Source organism: Vipera ursinii, assembly GCF_947247035.1.
Source record: "Vipera ursinii genome assembly, chromosome: Z".
Taxonomy (NCBI): domain Eukaryota; kingdom Metazoa; phylum Chordata; class Lepidosauria; order Squamata; family Viperidae; genus Vipera; species Vipera ursinii.
The window spans coordinates 32,208,330-32,228,689 of NC_139517.1; the positions used below are offsets into that span (position 1 = coordinate 32,208,330).

General features: G+C 40.7%; 2 protein-coding genes across 3 annotated transcripts; both read left to right on the forward strand.

Moving 5' to 3' along the window:
• Nucleotides 1-987: 987 nt before the first annotated feature.
• Nucleotides 988-2,604, forward strand: HOXB8 (homeobox B8; the record flags this gene model as incomplete). 2 transcript variants are annotated; one of them, XM_083379112.1, is made up of 2 exons in its annotated part: nt 988-1,414; nt 2,297-2,604. In XM_083379112.1, 2 exons carry the CDS (start codon nt 988-990, stop codon nt 2,602-2,604), a joined length of 735 nt encoding a protein of 244 aa, XP_083235238.1. The 2 variants fall into 2 exon arrangements, with proteins under 2 accessions (XP_083235238.1, XP_083235239.1); XM_083379113.1 differs by having other exon boundaries at nt 994-1,414; nt 2,300-2,604.
• A 3,001-nt stretch (nt 2,605-5,605) lies between these two features.
• HOXB7 (homeobox B7) lies at nt 5,606-10,195 on the forward strand (the record flags this gene model as incomplete). The annotated part of the gene is made up of 2 exons (XM_083378709.1): nt 5,606-6,005; nt 9,665-10,195. The coding sequence occupies 2 exons, from the start codon at nt 5,606-5,608 to the stop codon at nt 9,916-9,918; spliced, it is 654 nt and encodes a 217-aa protein (XP_083234835.1). The 3' UTR covers nt 9,919-10,195.
• Between the last annotated feature and the right edge of the window lie 10,165 nt (nt 10,196-20,360).

Consider the following 20,360-nt stretch of genomic DNA (forward strand, 5'->3'; position numbering starts at 1 on the left):
ATAGGAGGCTTTTTAGAAAAAAAGGAATAGCAATTAAATCTGGCCTCTTTTTAGAGTTTTCCAAAGCAACTCTGACATTTTCCAAAGGGCTAAAACTGCCTCGTTAAAATAAAATAAAAAAAAAATGAAAATTAACGATGGGAGCAAAGCCTCTCTTTAATTTTTCAACCCTCCCCAAATATCAATCTTTTGGGTGGGCTTAGGTAGATGATTTGTCACCAGGCGAAGACGAAGACGAGAGATATCTCATTAACGTAGATAGTTTAGCATATTTAATCTCTATATTTACCCCACCCACCCCCTCCCTCTCTCCCTTGCGCTCTCTGCTCTCCTCTCTCTCTCTCTCTCTCTCTCTCTCTTGCTCACTCTCTCTCTCTCTCCCTCTCTCTCTCTCTTTCTCTCTCTTTCCTTCTCTGTCTCCCACTCACTCTCCTTCCTGCTCGCAGGCTGTTCAGAGTCCGTGTGGAGTATGTGGAAACCAATAGGATGAGGGTTCCGTAATAGATGCAAATGATCCAGAAAAGACACTGCGAAATATGAACAAACTCATTTGCTCCGAAGTAAATCACGGAAAACTGTTTATGAACTGGCACTTCGCCTTGGAAATGTAAAGCGAGAACTTTTTTTAAGTGCCGATATATACATATATATTTTAAGGGGGGGGGTTAAAGAAGAAGGTGGAAAAAAGAAGAAAAAGGAGAAGAGAGAGAAAGAGACACACACATACAGAGAGGAATAATAATAACAACAGTCACAAACAACAACAGCAGCAATTTTAAAAAGCGGGATCCGATAGCATGTTCATTGGGAAAGAGTTTTGACTCCATCCTCAGGATTTTTTTTTATCTATGCATATCTGTATATATTCCTGGAAATCACAAAGACTCGTTGGTTGGCGCCTGTTCGTAATCTTTTAACATCCTGTGGCTTTTCATCTCCCCTAACCCTGATACCTAGATCTAGACCTATTTAAAATAAGCTATTTATATGACAATGAGCTCCTATTTTGTCAACTCCCTCTTCTCCAAGTACAAAACTGGGGACTCCCTGCGCCCCAACTTCTACGATTGTGGGTTCGCCCAGGAACTCGGAGGGAGACCGACGGTGGTGTACGGCCCGAGCACGGGGGGCACTTTCCAGCACCCCACCCAGATCCAAGAGTTCTACCACGGAGCGTCCTCTCTCTCCACCTCCCCTTACCAACAGAATCCCTGCGCCGTAGCGTGCCACGGGGATCCCAGCAACTTCTACGGCTATGACCCGTTGCAAAGACAAAGCCTCTTCAGCGCTCAGGAATCCGACCTGGTGCAGTATCCGGATTGCAAGCTAGCCTCCACCGGCCTGGCAGAAGACGCGGACAATTCGGAGCAGAGCCCGTCTCCCACACAACTCTTTCCCTGGATGAGACCGCAAGGTGAGGAGGCATCTCAGGAAGGGCCAGGCGTCCAGCCATCGAGAAGGCATTTCCTGATCCCATAAAGCAATTTCGCCTTCCTTTTTTCCTACCTCTTCCACTATCTTTCATCCCCTCCCTCCTTCCCCCACCTCAACCCTTGGTTACTTTGTACTGTTTTATGAGCGTAAACTTTTGCACCTCTGAATTGCTTTATCGCTTAATTACCCTGAAAGGGACCTTTTCTCCTGAATGGAGAGAACTGGATTTCTCTCCCCTCCTTCTTTCAATCGGAGAAGCTTCCCCGAAAGTTTATGGTACTTTTACAACCTCCGAGACCCCCTTTTTGTGTCTCTCCTTGGCGTCCTCCGCCTCCTCCCTCCCTCCTCTCGCCGCTTTGGTTATTATCTTTTAAATCTCTGGAGATGTGAGGGGGGCAGGCGGCGGCGGCGGCGGTTGTTTTAAGGGCCGGGAGGGCGTTTGTTGCCAGAAACCTGGGATGTCAGGCAGGGAATAATTTCCCCAAGAAAATGACAGGGATGGGAGGAAAGGAGGGAGCGAGGTGAGCTACCCAAGAACTCGGGCGAACAGAGGGGAACGCATCTGTGGTGGACCTCTTCGTCAGCGCCTCTCTCCATCCATTGCTGTGTAATTAACCTCCCCTTTGTACCGTACAAGAAGGGCAGTTCCGCCGCTGCCTTTGTGTGTCTGTGTTTCTCTCTCTCTCTCTTTCTCTCTCTCTCTCTCTCTCTCTCTCTCTCTCTCTCTCTCTCTCTCTCTCTCTCTCTCTCTGTGTGTGTGTGTGTGTGCGCGCGCGCGCGTCTTTCGCTCTCTCTCCCTCTGTCCCCTAACCTGGTGGCTGTGTCTTTTCTCAATCTCCTTTTCTCTTTCCCCGCACCCCAGCAGCCGCTGGACGGAGGAGAGGCCGGCAAACCTACAGTCGCTACCAGACCTTGGAGCTAGAAAAAGAGTTCCTTTTTAATCCTTACCTGACCCGCAAGCGGAGGATTGAAGTCTCTCACGCCCTGGGACTGACTGAAAGGCAAGTGAAAATCTGGTTTCAGAACAGGAGGATGAAGTGGAAAAAGGAGAACAACAAAGATAAGTTCCCCAGCAGCAAGTGTGAGCAAGAAGAATTGGAGAAACAGAAAATGGAAAGGGCTCAGGAGGTGGAAGAGGGCGGAGAAGCACAGACGGGGGACAAAAAGTAGGCGATGGAAGACTGGACAGGCAATCCTCAGAAAGGCCCCCCCCCTCATCCTTCCATTAATTCCAGTTAATGTGAACGGTGGTTCCGAGGGGGGGGGAAAGAGGATAAATACTGCTTGGGGAGGGGAATCTCGCCTTTTATTGCTGTAAAACAATATAGCTGTGAGCGTCTTCTCCTGGATGTCCTTTGATACATACAATGAACTATATATATTAAAAAAAACACGACCCGAGACATCATGGGATCTTTTTAGCCTTGTTGTTTGTTATTTTTCATCTTCTGGCCAGTTAAGAATTAGTAATAGTGTAATGCAATAGCTTCTGTTAATCATGGCTGTGAAAAATTTCTCTCTCTCTCTCTCTCTCTCTCTCTCTGTCTTTTTTTCTCCACCTCCCCTCCTTCTCTTCTTTTTATTTGAGACTAGTGCTATGGAAATGATGTACAAAATGTATACAGCATTGCACTTTTGAAGACTTTCTTCCTTACTGGTATTTTTTCTTTTTCTCATCCCTCCTCTGAAATACACCCCCTCCCTCTCCCTCTCTCCCTCTCTCTCCCTCTTTCTCTCTCTCTCATTTCTTGTCTCTCTTCTCTCGTGTTGTGGTTGAAACTCCCTTTCTGCAGGTAGCTCTGAAAAATATACCCAACAACATGAAACTGCCTATTTATGCTGTAGTTGTTTTGATTTTTGATTGTCACAGATCCTCTTTCCTTTTGGGTTCCCAATTTTGTTTTATTTATCTGTTTGTCTTTTTAAGTGTTTTTAACCTTTTAAAAAAGAAAGAAAAAGGAAAACAAAAGAAAAATAAAAGCTGTGTTTCTCGTTTTCTCTCTTGCCTTTCCCATTTAGTTGGCATGCACACAGTGGAAGAAGTTGTAAAAAGTGTTTTTTCTTTCTGTTTTTTTTTTGTCCCCTCCCCCCTAGGTTTACTGTGAAAAAAAAAGAGAATGTAATACTGTATACGTGAATTACTTTATGGGGGTGGGGAAACTAATGCTATATTTTGTTGTTCTCTCTTCACCTTGTTCTATTGTTGAAGCTGGAATCAGCAGAAGGAGTTAAAATAAAGTTTGCAAGCCACAATTTCTCCATGACATTGTTCTTTCTTCATTCTGCTTAACACTTCCTCCTGGATATCTAGAAGAAAAGGGTTGGGAAAATAAACACATATCCAAAAGAGCCACTGCCATTCAAGAAAGCCTTCTAAGAGACAAAAGAATAAACTTATGGCTTTCAGGGGGGAAAAATGCACCTGAAATTTTGGTGGAAGTTTGGGGAGAGGGAAAGGAAGGCAGAGAGAGAATTTCTTTTCTTTGAAAGGTGTCTCAGACTTATCTTGGCTTCAGGTTAGGAGATTGGCTAAATATTTTTAGTTTCAGAAAAGTTATGCTAATGACGTCTGCATGTGCCTCTGTTTTATCACTGCTGAATTCCAGCCTTACTGCTCCTAACAGAAGACTTAACCTCTCCACTCACCACCCACCCCCTCAGGCTCTGGAAGCTTGTCATTTTGGGTAGTCCCCACCCATCCTGTGAGGAGCTTCGTGATATTTGCATGCCCCTCCATATATCTCCCCACTTGTTTTTGGCAATTTAACCTTGAAAAGAGGACTTCTGCCAATCTCTCAGCTGCAAGGCCAGCTTTATTTTTATTTGTCACAGAGGGCTTTGATAAGTTTCAGTGAAAGGTGCGCCTTTTAATCTCTCTTCCCTCGGTCGCTCCCCCGCCCCCTTTTTTTTCTTTTCTGGAAGCTTTCCTTGCTTCCCTAGCAAAAAAAAAGCAGAATAACCAGCTGGTCACATTTTCCTTCTCCCTATAATTGAGTCCAGCAGAAGAGCTGACACGCTTAAATAGAGATCTGTTGTAATCTTTCCTTTTCCCCCCCCCCCTTCGCTCCCCCTTCCGCCACCAGAAAAAAGCAAAGCGAGCTCCGAGCTCAACGCCTGTGGCAGTGGAATAAATTACATATAGAATTGAATGGCATTCAGAAGGGGAGCCACTGGAGCGGGAGGGGTAGGGGAGGTAGCAACTGAAATAGTAAACAGTAAGTCTCCCAGTGCTCGGATGGGCGACGTTGGTGCGGGTCAGAAACTGTATCGTCGCGGGGGGTGGGAATGGGGAGCGGCGGCAGATGCCAGTGGAATGTCGGCTTATAAAACCCGCCCAGAGACCGCGAGTTAGGGCGGGCATCTCTCTTCGTTCTCCGACTCTCTCAATCCCGCGGTTTTTTTTTCTCCTGGGTACTTAGCAGGAGGGAGAACAGGGGCAGAAAGGAGAAAATTATATCTGTATGTATATATCCCGTCAAGAGCAACTTCAAAGAGAGAGAGAGAGAGAGAGAGAGAAACACAAAATCAAACCGATGGGGGGGGGGGAAACAACAACATTTCCTGCTAATCCTAAGGCTCTCTTTCTTGCTTGGATCGGCCAAGTGGCTCGATTTTCCTACTTCACCTCACTTCTTATTCTTGATTTCGCGGCAGTTCTCTTTTCTTTCTTCTTCTTCTTTCCCTACCTTGGCGCCACTACCCACTGGAGATCTTTTGATTTTCTTTTGCCACGCCGCCTCCCTCCTGTATTTTTTCCCCCCTACTAGCTTCGTTTGAGAACTAATTAAAAACGGAGGCTTACTGACTCCGCGCGCATGATTTCGCTCCTTCCCGCTTCTAGCTTGGGAGATTCAGTATCTATCCTATCATCAATAATGCAACGTATTGTATAAATTCCGGCCACTGCTCCATACATAGTGATTCCCCCCTTTTTCCATATTACGGGGGGGGGGTACAGTTTCAGTTGGGGGGGGAGGGAGAGTTGGAGGGGAGGGAGGAAGATCGGAAGGGATTGGTGCTATTCGGATCACGTGGATTAGAGTCACGTGGCCAAGGGAGGAAAAAGGGGGTCCTTTTTGGTGTAAATCTGGAGTCTAATTCCGTAATATATCACGGTACCTCGTAAAACCGACACTAAAACGTCCCGGCCTACAAATCACCCGGCCAGATTATGAGTTCATTGTATTATGCGAATGCTTTATTTTCTAAATATCAGGCCGCAAATTCGGTTTTCCCCTCCGGAGTATTTCCCGAGCAAACTTCTTGCGCATTCGCTTCCAATGCCCAGCGCACCGGCTATGGCTCCAGTTCCACGGCCTCTTTCGCTGCTTCCATGCCTGCGCTCTACCCTAGCGGGGGAGGTATGCACCCCCAGCCCCCCGGCATGTATTCCAGCAGCTACGGTCTGGACACCAGCTCCTTCAACATGCACTGTTCCCCCTTTGAGCAAAACCTGTCCATGATGTGTCCGGGAGACGCGTCCAAGCCCAACTGTAACAAAAGCGACCAGAGGGAGACGGACTTGCGGCACGAAAGCAACTTGCGAATATATCCTTGGATGAGAAGCACAGGTGAGATCCTTCGGGGAACAGTGGAGGTGGCGGGAAAGCCTTGGGGAGAAACCAGGATCAGCGGCCGGGGGGGGGGGGGGGAAGAGGTAATATGGAGGGTGGGGGAGGAAAAGATGGTGCTGGGCTCCTTTTATGACGTTTGCCTTCAAAGGAATCTCTCCCACCCCTCCCCCTTCTCTCGCTGAGATTACCCTACAAAAGTAACCCTTAAACAATCAAATGGTTAAATATTTATTTCTTCTGTTGTTTCTGCTTTTGGCTTCCTGTATGCCAATGACAGGGTGTCTTGGGAAAAGCACGCTGTACTATTAAGAGGGGGTGGGGGGTGGAAGGAAAGAAGAAAGAGACACGATTATAAAGTCAGTTTTCCTTTCCTTTCCTCGGGATTACAAACACATATAAACTCAGAAGTTTTCCTCAGATCCTGCACTGGAGGTTGATTCTTAGTGATTGCATAGCTGTTCTATTTTACAGTAGAAACGTTTTTTTAAAAGACAAAGGGGGGGGGAGAAAGAGACAAACCCAGTGGGGCTTGTTTTGTTTTCAAAAAGGCCATTCCATCAGAATAGGAATCCTACACCTCCTCTTCCCCCCTCCCCCATGTCCTATGCCCTTCCTCTCAGGATGTGCAACTGTAGATGTACTTCAGACCCACCAGATTCTGGAAATTGGGGGCGGGGGGGGGGGGAAAATAAGATCATTCTTTCCCTTATGCACATTAAAATATGTGCACGTGTCAGGTTTTGGAACAGAAATGCACATGAGGCTTGTGAAACCAAAGGGCTCTCTGTAAGAGTAGAACAGATGCACTGGTTGAGCTTGTTACACCTAATATCCCCTTTCCCAATTGTGTGTAGTCTGTATTAAGTAACAACAGTCTTACCTGCCTACTTTTCTCTTGTCTTCTATCTGATTTTGTTCTGCTGTTAGAAAAACCAATGTAAGTTAAACTCTGAGGCACCTTGCAAAATCCAGAGGGAAGGAAAAAAGCTTCCATCAGTTGGGCTTTCTAAGCTCAACTGTCCTTAACCCGTTATAGCACCATTATCACATTCAGTAATAGCTCTGTGCTTCTCTTGAGAGCCAGATTTCTCTTCCATGCTTGGTGGGATTGGTGATTCCCTTTCTTACTCCCACAAATCAACTCCATTATACCAATTACTGTTACAGGATCCCAGCAGAACAAGCACATTGTATTGAAACCAACAGAGGCAGACTACTAAGGGGCAGAGAACACTTCAAGCTTTAAGTGGAAGGAAAATACATTTAAGTTGCAATCCTATGCACTCATATCTGAAGGGGAACAACTAATATTTACCTCTGAGTAATCATATAGAGGACCCACTGTAAAAGGTGGTGTCTCTTACATTGCCTTTTCAAGCTTATATTTCTTGAGAACTAACAGGTGGAGGAAGGCATGAATCAGCCATTGGGAGATCCCTTTGCCCCAGTAATTGAATGTAGGGAAATTGATTAGACTTTTGTTAGACCAGCAAATACTGAGGTGGAGATAATGAGAATATTGAAAAGGGCCAGTTTCACACATTCTTCTACAGCTGGAATGTTAGTGAAAGTGGTCATTTTGGTGTGAGAGAACAGCCTGAAAGGTTGTCCACGGATCAATAGGCAGAAAACTAAACGGATGTCTATAGGAAGAGGAAGGGCTCCCACGTCGGCAATTCTGTCACCCATGGCTATTCCGAAATCTGCCAATTTTCTAGTAATATTCCAGTGCAGCTCTCTTCACTCCAGTGCCCTTTGGATGTGTTGGCTTCACCTACCATCATGGTCAGCTACAATATAAGCTGTAATCCCAGGCTTGTGGAGACACCTGATTGGGGGATGCCCTAGTAAAGTTCTATTTGAAAGTACATCTGGAATGGAAAGTAGTGGCTGAGGCAAAAATTCAGTCTAGGTCTCTGTCCAAATGGCATGAAAGAAGACCAAAGCCAGGGGTGGGGGTGAGGGGGAAACAAAGGCTGTGTGTGTGCATGTGTGTTTGAACATGAAGGCACAGTAGACTCAGTAATTTCAGGGGCTAACATAATAGATTATTATTATTTTTTCTTATTAGGTAATCCATAAACCATGATTTAGAGATTGCAGGTCAAAGCACCAGCTTTAGTGTTGTGGGGTGGGATGGAGGAAAGGCAATTGAGAAGGACTTCCTTTTCCCTCCCCACTTTATAAAATCTAGCAATAGTAGTAGCTCCTGGTAGCAAATTATTATTATTATTATTTTGCTGCTGGAATACAAGACAATATTGAAGGATGGAACACAACCAGGGCACAAGGCTGACCTCCCCCGCCTTTATTGAGGGTCTGATGGCTTTCCCCCCCCCCCCGTTCCAACAAATGCAATGAAAACTGGGGTTTATTTCCTCTGTCTCTTATCTTCCCCTCCTCTCCCCCCCCATGCCCCCCACCCCCTGCATTTCCTTGAGCCTTGCATGGAATTGGGAGATTCCACTGCCAAAGCAAGACTGACCATTACAGCCTTCCCTTCAGCAGAGTTTACAACTCACATTCCACAAACAGCTTATTTTCCTCCTCTTTATATCCTGCTTTATTGCTCTTTTTACAGAGCCAAAGACTTAAATCCCTTCTCCCTTTTTTGCTAAACAATAAACATACTAAATTGATCAACACATTTCGGAGCGGTAAAGTAGGGCTGTTTTAACTCTGGCAAGAACCGGTGATAAAATCCATTTGCTCAAAGCCGAAACCTCCTTAGTTGTATGAGGCCAGCAAGAAATGACTGCAGAATTGATTTCTGGTTTGAATCCAGATTCTTTGGATGCCGGAGTAAAATAGTTGTGGTCAAAGACAGGACGCTTGCTTTGAGGAATTCCCATATCGACTAACTGAGCTCAGCAGCTTCCGAAATTCCTAATGGAAAAAATCCAAATACCATTTTTTCCCCCTCAGGGGAAGGGGTAGAATTAAATAAAACACAACCTGGAAAAGGAAGGAAGTAACGTTACCCTAACATTAACCTTCACTGACTTAAATAAGTTTACCAGATGTGAAAATTTCTGCAGGAAAGAGCTTCCTTGTAATTTCATCCACCTCAATTCTTGTTGCATGATTTAACTCTTATCAAACATCCTATGAGAAAATAAGTAACAAGCTTTTATAGAACTTTTCATTCATGCTTGCATTTCTCAACAAGAATTTTCACTGATCTTTATTGGTAGGGATAGGAATTTTGACATTCAAAAAACTAATGCATTAAATCTCCTTAAACAAAATTTGCATCACCTGTAAATTGTCCTAAATTCATTCAATCTTCAATGCTTGTCCTAAACTCAACCTGATATGCCTCCAAATAAGTATCAGCAAGCTTATGTTGTGCACCTAATGCGCAACGTTTATTTGAAATTATAGATCTGAATAATAAATTCCTGCCTAAAGAAGCTGAAAAAGATTCATTCAAAGTATGCAATATCATACTTTTCTTTTAATTTGTTTTAATGGTGTCAAAGTACAAAATACAGATTTTTTTTATGTAAGGAAAAATATGTCTTATTAAAAGTAGGTAGTCTTAAACATATGTATATTGTGAATATGCCTGCGGGTAAACATGTTAAAAAATAGAAGTACATAAAGAAGTGCAAAGCCAAATTAATCTTGTAAAATTCTATTTTATTATTTTCCAGGAACTGACAGAAAGAGAGGCCGCCAGACCTATACCAGGTACCAGACCCTGGAACTGGAGAAGGAATTCCATTACAACCGTTACTTGACCAGAAGGCGACGCATTGAGATAGCCCATGCTTTATGTCTTACAGAAAGACAGATCAAAATCTGGTTCCAGAACAGACGGATGAAGTGGAAAAAAGAAAACAAACCTGCAGGGCCAGGCTCAAATAGCCAGGAAAAACCAGAGGCTGAAGAAGATGAAGAAGAGTGAAAAAAAGAAGGGATGAAAGTGGGAATGGAAGAGAGAATGGCACTGAAAAAGAAAGAAAGAAAGAAAGAAAGAAAGAGAAAGAAAGAAAGAAAGAAAGAAAGAAAGAAAGAAAGAAAGAAAGAAAGAAAAGTAATCTGACCGCACTGTTCCACAAATTTAGAGGAAAATGTAAAAATTAACATAACAGTTTGTACATTGAAACAAGAAACAAACATCTAAGCAAACTGAAAGGATTCTATCTTCTGCTTCTTGACACTTGGAAAAAACTACCTATATTAACATTTCTCTCTTATTTTGTTTTTGTACAACAAAAAAAGAAACCTACCTATTAAATGTCTCTTTAGAATCAAATCTAGGTAACTGTTTTGTTTTCATGTTGGTATAATATAGTCCAAGTATTTGTAAATTTTCTTGTTTAAAACTTCTTTTTGAGCCTCTTGTAATTTAAAAGAAATGGTTTATGAAGTAAAAAAATGTGGACGTGGTTAGCACTTTTCCTTAGAAAACCCATGAACTCCAAATGTATGAAGGGAACACAAAACTTAGCAGAAGACAAAATTGTTGTACATAATTCTGTAAAATTCCTGTCTTCCTCTTTGTAGGTTTGTGCCTCTAAGTCTGATTACTGGTGCTGTTTTTTCCTTGCTCATTTTATTTTATTCTGTTTTTGTTGATGTATATTTTTACATGTTTGGCAACGGACCACTTCATTTTTACTGTCACTAGAGAACCTGAAATTAATATTGTGCTGAGTAAAACCAATGTATATGATAGATAGCAAATACTTTAATAGTTTAACAATCTTTTTGATTTGTATTCTGTGATTACTCTGCGTAGAAAGGGGAAAAATAATTAAAAACAATATTATAAACATTCTGTCCATTAATGACTGTAGTTTTTATTTATTTGTTAAATTTATATGCCGTTCATCTCACAGTGCAAAGTGACACTGAGCAGCTTTACATGGGTTAGAGATATCATTTATTTGGTGCAAACAGGGAACCTTTCCTGTGTCTTCCAACTGGCGCCTATGCTTTGAGAGCAGATTTCAAAAATTCCTTCTCAATTCCTACTATTTTCTTCCATGTATTGTTATGCATGTTTAAAAATGCCTTTCAATCCTATTGCAAAAATCCGGTACCCTTCTCTGTTGATTACATCATGTTAAAATCACAAGCTATTTTATTCTCCCTGCATATCTCATATGAGCTTACCAATGTCAGTAGTTTGGCCACTTTGAGAACAGAATGGAGGGTTAAAGCTTGTGATGGTTTGCTTAAGGGTTGACTCCAAGAGCTTTAATTAAGAAAAGAAGAGAAACTGTGTCATGTGATTCCCTTTTTTTCAATCAGCTACTTCAAAAGACAAAACAGCAAATAAGATACGCTGCGGCTGCTACTAATAACAACAACAACAAAGTGAAATTCCAAATATGCATTTCAATTTGTATCTTTATGCTTTCCGCTTTTTATAGGGAGACATCTGTGTGTGGCAAGTAAAAGTTAACAATAAAAAAATAATACAAATGAGACTGATTTAAGTCATAAAGGCAACATTTGTAACAAATTTCAGACACATTCAAGGCATCATTTCAATTTAGTTTTTCAGTTTTGTACTTTCACATCCTAGAGCAGTAATTGCAGAACTAAAAGAGGAATGGTATCTTAAATACTTCGCATTTTAGTTTTTATGATTGTGAAGTACAGAGTTGCTTTTGTTTTCATTGGTGGTAAGGTGCTAAATGGTCAAAATGTAAAGATAAATGACAAATAGGAAAAATCAAGGCAAAGCTCCATCCATTTTTAAAACTTAAAAATAAAATCATGAAATAGGTATTTTTGCTCACTCACACTTTCTGTAACAATATTTTGATGTTTTAAAATTCTTCTCTCCAGTATTTTTCAGCTATCAACTTTGCCTTCAACTGTATACTAATACTTCTGAGAAGGAAATGTTTAAAAATATTACTTATAGATTATGAAAAGAAATAATCTTTAGACAAGATCTTGTAATATTGCATACAGTTAGTTACACTTATCCGCACAGAAGAGGTGTGTATTCTTGGGCATGAGTATGTGCGTGCAATAGAAAGATAGGTGAAATAGATACGCACATATAAAATTATCAAAATAAAATATTAGAAAATTGCTTTGCTATTAATTGATGGTTGCATGAGAAAAACATTTCAGTAGTACCTGCCTGAATCTATCCAGAGAAATAAGGAGAGGGAATACTATGTCTAATTTCTTCTTTGAAATGGGTTGGATGTGAAAGACCAAATAAACAAAAATGTTTATTTAAATAAACAAAAATGTTTATTTAAATAAAAATGTTTATTATTCTCAAGCAAAATAAGTAATTTCAGTGGATAAGTTCTAAGGGTAGAAACAGAATTCCTGAACTGTCCTATCACCCACCCTTATGCGATTTTGCTGCATTGGACCACTACTATTGTGTTCGTGGCATGTACCACTGCGGTAGTGTGTACGCCTTCAAAAACCTTAGTGCGCCTGTGCGAGTATACGCCCTTTCTTTCTTTCTTTCTTTCCTCTTTCTTTCTTTCTTTCTCTTTCCTCCTGCCTTCCTTCTTGTATGTCTGTGTACACACACACACACACACATAGATATGTAAATACACATGTTCCATACACAAATGCATGCATATAATAACATCTATATGCCTGACTCCGTTAAATACGTTTCTTACGTATTTATTATTATATACTTGTTTTTCCCCCCTGAGGTCTTGAAACTGGAGCATTTAATGTTTTAATTTCGTAGCGAATTTCCGGAAGGGAAATCATGGGAGAGAATATTCTTCCCCACCCCAGTCCGATTAAGCTAAGGAGAACCACTTTTGCTTTAAAGGAAACAAAACAATTTCAGAACAAGTGCTTCTGTGCCTCCCTCCCTTTCCTCCCGCATTTACACACTACAGGTATGAGGCAATGGTGGATCCCTATTGCGAAGAAGGGTCGAAAACTTGGGAGGGTTTGTGCAGAGAGGTGGCTTTGCAGAGGAGGTCCTTTTAACCTTTAATGAAGGAGGGGTCGTTTAAGGCCCCCTGCCGAGATGTGGAGCCCCCCCCCCAAAAATCTTCGTATATTCTTTCTTCTACTCTCCCTTTTTTTTTAAAAGAAAAGATGGCGGCTGAGAAAAAGACTGCTGTTAAAGCAGTCATGAAGAAATGCAATAAATTCCTTGTTGTTTTATGAAAATTTACAACTTTGTGATAGAACTTTATGAGTGGCTGGGTTCTGCGATTGGCCAGAGCTGGTCATGTGGACTGCTAACCGTGAACATGAACTTTTTATGATTTCCCATGTGGTTATTCTACCATTCTTTTGGCCGCTGTACCTTGGGTCGGATCACTGTCCTCTGTAGGACTGTCGTCTCTTTTAACATTTTTTTTTTTGCTTTCATGTATAAGCTCAATAGGGCTAAAAATAGAGGAGGAGCAGGGGAAGCACCGGCACAAACACGCGCGCACACACACACACACACACACAGTTTCTCTCTCATGCACACACACACACGCGCGCACACACACACACACAAAACACTCTCGCACAGATGCACGCACATATCTGGGACTAAGCTTAAATAGCTAATATTATTGATCCCACCTACCCTTCCTTTTCCAATTCTCTCTGTACTGACTCGGCTTCTCTCTTTAATGATGGAGGGGGAAATGGAGAATCGGTACCGGATGGAGGCTTTGCTCATTTTTCAAAGAGGGAAGTTACTCCATTTTCTGTACAAAACGACGCGGCAAAGGAAAAAAGCTATCAGAAGTCGCAATGGACGGCTATCAGGTTGGGACAATATTTGTCAGCTTACATATAAAAGCAAACGCAATTCAATCTCCCCCCCCTCCTCCTCTTTCGCCTCCTCCTCTTCATCCTCCTCCTCCTCCTCCTCCCAATCCAGAGAAGGATGGGCATCAAAAGGTAAGCTCATAATTTTCTAAAATTGAAGCTGATATTATTTGAAGGAGGCAAAGAACTGAACATAGATTTGCTTTCTTTTTTATATGAAAAAATATTTAAAAATGAGAAAAGCTATTGTTAAATGTATCATTGCATAAGAAAAGGAAGGAAGGAAGGAAGGAAGGAAGGAAGGAAGGAAGGAAGGAAGGAAGGAGGGAGGGAGGGAGGGAGGAATGGATTAAGATGTCCATGTCATCTAGAGAATTCGAGCTACCTCAATAGTTACATATTTTTTTTAACATAGGGGGATACAACCCCTTCTGCAGGCTTCTTTTCATTCTTTCTTTTACCCTTCAAATCTCTTCCCCATCCCAGGAAGAACGATTTATCGAGACTTGCTTGTCAGCGAGCGAATCCACTCATTTTAAGAAGTTCTGTACAGCAGCCAGTTCGATTTAGATCCTTTTCTCCAGGGTGTTCTGTGTCGACGTAGGTGATTTTTCTTCTAACAAACTGTTCGGTCTATGTAAGGTTGGGAGGGTGAGAAGAGACAGAACACAGAGATAGATGGTCACAACAGTTAATAAATACAATTAAGGGAAAAATTAACTGCACTAGGTTTTAAACTAAAGACGTACAAACCCCAAAATTGTAATATATAAGGGAGGTAACACTGCTTACATTTGGGCGTTAACAGAAAATGCACGTGCATGCATGTGTATGTCTTGTAAGATACAACCGTACTGTATAAAGATGATGATGTTTGTACAAGTCATTCCATCAATATTTAAAAACATTGTTTTTCCTTTTGTTGCTCTATAAATAATATTTTTGACTGGGTTCTAATTGATATGCTTTTTTTAAAAAAAAAGAGGGAGAGATCCTCACAGAATAATTTAAAACATTTCTTGGCTGTGTTCAATTAACCATTTACCAATAAAGTGTTGAGGATCTGTACTTGAAAAACAGTTACTATTACCTGGAAGCAAATACTGCTTACTCAGTTTGAAATGTATGTAACAGCTAGTTAAACATTTTAAAAACCAAAAAAATATCTAACTTCCTAGCCTTCCAAGTTTCTTTATCAACATCACCTTGCTACAAATAAATCACACAACTGCACGGAATATAAAGGGGGAAAAATGAAAACATGTAAATGTCTTCTGCATTTTTATATATAGTTATGACTGTTGGACATAGATTTAGTGTGATCTTTCTGATTCTCTGTACCCTTCTTTTCTATCCACCAGACGTTTGAGAATTGAAACATGGTTGTTGTTATATTAATACAATGGGTTTTTTTTTCCTATTTTCAGAATAGTGCCATTTCTAAACCTCTTGTTTTCCAATATTCATGTGTTCATCATTATGGCCTTTTTTTACTCCTACTGGGAAGTATCACTCTCCAGTTAAAAAGATGGCCTGTAAGTGGGTTATATAAAGGCCACTCGTGAAAGAATTCCTATTGCTTAAACAACACAGCTAAGTTGTTTCTATGTGTGCAGTTTTCTCCTCCCCAACGGAGCACCTATTCTTGTATTTTGACTGTTCGTCTTTTACTGTGTCTTCTCATTTGGTGCTGTTTGCTGCCATCTACCGTCCAATTAAAGAACTCTTCGAGTTGCTTTCCATGCTGTACAATGATAAATTCCCCATGAAAACTAGTTCAACTAGACTAAGATTTGCATTTTCTACAATTAGTTTATTTTTGTCATGTAATGGATTAGGCATGCCTTACAGAATCTGGAAAATGGGCTGAAGAGAATTTCTACCCGTCTATTTTAGTTAAGATGGTGTTAGTGTGTGTTAAAGTGCATTCATGGTAACAGACTATTCTCTTTAAATTGCATGAGGTATTATTTTACAGCTTTCGGAATGTAGGAATAATTTCAGATGGGAGTTGTGTTTGTTTGTATCAGTTAAAAAAAATCTTTTCCTAAGGAATTATGTCAAATGTTTTGCTTAATTGTTTCTGATAAACTGATAAAAAGGTACTTTTGTCAATATATGACAAACCTATTCCATTTTTCAACTGAAAGACATAGTTTGATATTACTGTTCAAAATTTTACTAGGGTTGGAGAGGGCTGACGTGTAAGTATAAACTTATTAATCGGGCTACTGTGGAGTAGAACTCCCCCTCCGCACCCACAAACTAACGTATGTTAACAGGATCAGATTAAATATAATCATTTTATTTTTATGCCTCAATTACATGCATTCCTCCATGATGTTTGTGTAAATATCATTATAATGAGGTTCACCTTTAAGAGAGGATTTCTGAGATATTTTTATTTTAGAATACCTCTCATCACACAAGATAGCCAAGTGACAATTACATTAGTTTCTCTCTCCTCTGTTGCTTTCAGAGAGCTGGAAAATATGTTAAAATATCGGTTTGCAGCATTTGCCATTTCTGTTGTTTTTTTAGTCAAACATTTCCAAAAAATGTGGGGCCAGCTTGTTTGTTTTGTTTCTTAACTTTACTATAAACAGCCATTTCCCCTTCTAGTTAATTATTAGCTTAATGCTTTTGATAAAGTAATTAATGGGAGTTTTCCCATACTCTTTTTTAATCCTCCACAATCCCATTAAAAAGATGATTATACATTACAGGGGAAGTCAGGTAAATTAAACACAAATGGCTGAAAATTAAAATTGAATGGTTATAGGCTTGAAAACAGGAAATTGAGAGGATAAGACAAAGTATTTGTGTGGGTGGGTGTGTACATGCTTGTGTGTGTATTATGAGTTGTGTGCTTTCAGTAGGTTTTATAAATGCCAACAATATAAAACATCAGTTAGACTTGTGGTAAGACAAAAGAAGCTATCTCTTGTGAATACTTTTATGATCCTAAATAAATTTATGAGGCTATTCAATTCTCGCTCTCTCTCCCTCTCCCTCCCCCCCTGTTTGTGTGTGTGTGTGTGTGTGTACAGGGTGTGCTTAAAGGCCAATCTTAAGTTTATGGTACCAATTTGATTCTCCTGTAAAAGATCATGCTGTTTGCTGAATTCCAACACCTCCATTCACAAAGGAGAAATAAAATTTCCTTACTTCCTTGCCATTTTATATCTTATTGAAAATTTTCTGATTGCTTAAGCTTGCTTCAACTCCCCCCCCTCCTTTTGCCACCAAATAATTCCCTGGCCTAGCATCTGCCTAAAGAAATATTTGGGTGTAGGTTTTAATCCCTTCATTTATCTCCCCCACCACCATCACCACTTTTCCTGGTGCTTTCTAAAGTTGGATTTTTCTAAAGCAAAAAGACAGGAAAGAATGGAGAGGAAACAGGAGAGGGGGTCAGAAACAAACGGCACTTTTTCAGCAAAATACCAGCTACAACTTCTATAAATAAATACTGTTAATCTTTATTAATTCTTCTCATACGTATGCCTTAAACTGGTCAAGATAATTTTTCTGAGTTTAAAGAAAGCCTGTCAGTATGTTCTAACAATAACAGGTCATAGAGAAGAATTTCTCTGATTTACAGCTGTCTCATATATTATTTTCAACTAACAAAAATATTAGTTGAAAAATATTTGCCCACTATAAAAGTTTGCCAAGGGACCTAAGAATAAGGTGCCCTATATTTTCAGAGTAATCAGAGGAGGAAGGAGGATGAAAATTAGAATTATTAGAAGAAAAAGATGTTGATGGGCTCGGCATTAAAATAAATGTTCTCAATTACCTATAGTATTAGATAATATGTGAGATGGGGGCTATAGAAATCAAATAAATAAATGATGAATGAATGATCATTCAATGAATGAACAGCAATAATCTGAGGGATTATTCTGGCCCCAGATATTGATTACTGAAAACTGATACATCCCTACTTCTATAACATACACCCGACTTACAACATAGAATAGTGTACAGCTGGTTTTCAAGTCATTTTCAGGTATCGATTTATACTTTTTAAAAACCGTAAAATTAAAATACATTGAAAGCAGTTATTATTGCCAAGATTTGGCAAAGTGGGAAGTTTTTTTTCCTCATATTTGGACAATAAATAACTACTAGTGCAGGACAAATCAATCAGTGGATTAACTTTTGAGTTTACCTATTTTCAGATTTAAAGTTTCAAATATTTTGCAGCATTTAAACTATTCCATCTGAGTTGCCAAATTTGAGCAGTGGAACTTTTCTCCAACACACAATCAGGTTTGAAAAAGACCAGGCTTTTTCCATTTTAAAGAGTATACATTAAATATTTTAAAATGCATTTATTATATATTTCAAATTTAACTATCTTCTATTCCCTAAGCAATCCTTTACCAGACCAATGCCTTTTCCCCCACATCCATCCATCATCCATCCACAATGCACATTTCCAGTGCCAGTTCTTAAAGATTAAAAGTTCAAAAAGTAGCACATTTACTCACTTAAATAGCCAAATAATCCATTCAGAGATTCTTGCTAATCTGTGAGATTTTCCTGTTATTAAGCAGGGGTCTGAAGTGTTGTGCTGTGCTGATTTGAAATTAGTTTTTTGAGAAGTGGTGTGGGGTTGCTGAGATCCGCTTTCTTACTCTTTTTCTGCCCAATTTTCTCTGTTTCTACATATCAGTAAAACAGATTAACTTAAAAGTTAGGGTGTACTCTGAACATAAAGGAAAGGCGGGAAAGAATCGGCAGGAACACAAATCAAAGACCAGGGTAATTTTTATTTGTGTGTGTGTGTGTGTGTGTGTAAGAGAGAGAGAGAAGAAAAGAGGGAGAGTGCCTTGAACAAACAAACAAAAATTACTCCCCTTGCTTGCGATTTCCTTTCATTCTAAGAGTTATATTATAGCGGTGTTGGGACCCTCTGGGTTTCTATGCCATTAAAAAACAGGCTAACAAATTAGATAGCAAGCCAACATGTTTTGTGGTTCCTTAATCCTTGTCAGAAAGAAATCGCACTGGTCATTGCAGGGATAGCATTGCCATGTAAACGTGGGAGCAAATTGAAGGTGTGTGTTGGAGAATTGTTATGAACAGATTGCACATCTGTAACCGAGGGATGATAGGCAGATAGGTTGGGTTACAGTTTCATTTGTCCAAAAGTGCGGAAAATCAGAAAAACCGGTGAATTTGGAAAGGGGTGTGTGTATGTTTGTAGATTGGTGATGAAGATGTGAGGTCGGTAAACAGTGCTTCAAAGTTTTTAAGAATCGAAAAGGACTATTTCTTGAGAAAAGATGGAAGATGGATAAAACGGAGCAAAGAAGACAGGCAGAGAGAGAACAAGTATGACAATGGTGGCAAAATGATAGGCAGGGCAAGTAGCATTTTACAATTTGGAACCATTTCACTGTTGTAGAAAAAAGTGGAGCATCTTTATAGGATTGCTTGAATTCACAATTGCATACGAAAGAAGTGGAATTGGGGAGGAGGGGGGAAAGAAATGGGCACATCTTTTTTAAACTGTCATAATCGTGCCAAAGGCAGGATAATTTTATCGCTGCAGATCGAGGCTCCCCGGCCAAGTGTGAGAAGTCGAACGCTAAACTCCAGCCTTTAGGTCAACTTTTTCATCCCCTTCATAGTTACCTTTTTAAAAAGTTTTAAAGCAGATCAACGAATTAGACGCGGGTTTAATTTTATTCCCGAATTTATTGCAAACCCAAACGCACAAAATAGAAAACCGGGATTTCCCCTCTGCCCCCAAAGCTCCTATCAACCATCCTGACATCTCTCACCCCGGGACTATCCCCTGATTTAAATTTAATAATTTCTGATGTTAGGTGATCAATAAGGGTGGGTGGGGGTGGCAGTCAGACCAGTCGCTGCTTTTAACTCTAACCTGTCCAGAGATCCGGCCTGAACGGTAAAAACGCAAGAGGGCACCGTTCTTTGCGCAGAAAGTGGTGGGAGCTTAGCTCGAAGACCGGCAGTGCCTCTCTCGGACTTCGGACACGGAGCCGCAAACTTATACTGGAGGGATTTAATTAGACCGGGGAGATAAAATAGGCGCGGAGAGAGGGTAGAAACACATACCCGTGGGGGGAGTTGGAGAAGGGAGAATAAATTGTAACCCCATCCGCCAGATGCCCGGCCGCACCTCCCAAGGAGTTTAAAATTCTTGGTAGGAAGCTCTGTCTTGTGCTCAGAGGACGCAGCAAGAGACGCTGGCTGGAATTTTTCCCCTTTCTCCCGCTTGAGCGCTTGAATTGGCTGTACGGTAAAGGCTCCCATTGCCCCCACTTGAACCCAAAGGTGGGTGGAGATGAGGGAGATAATGCGCCTTCCCCTCCTCCTCCCCTCCTCCTCCTCCAGACACTTATAGGAAAACCACAAACTTTTCAAGTTGAAAATATTTCCCATGTTTTCCTCCTCGCTTTCCTTGGTAGCAAGGATAAGACCGGTGTCATTCTTCATATCTTTCACCTTTCTCGCGTTTGTTTATTACTACAAAAAAAATATTACCCCCAAATAGCTCTTGGATTTATTTTTTCCTAGATAACTGAGTACGTGATAAACGCGAAACAGGGGTAAAGAGTAGTAGTGTCTTGTGCATGGGGAGGG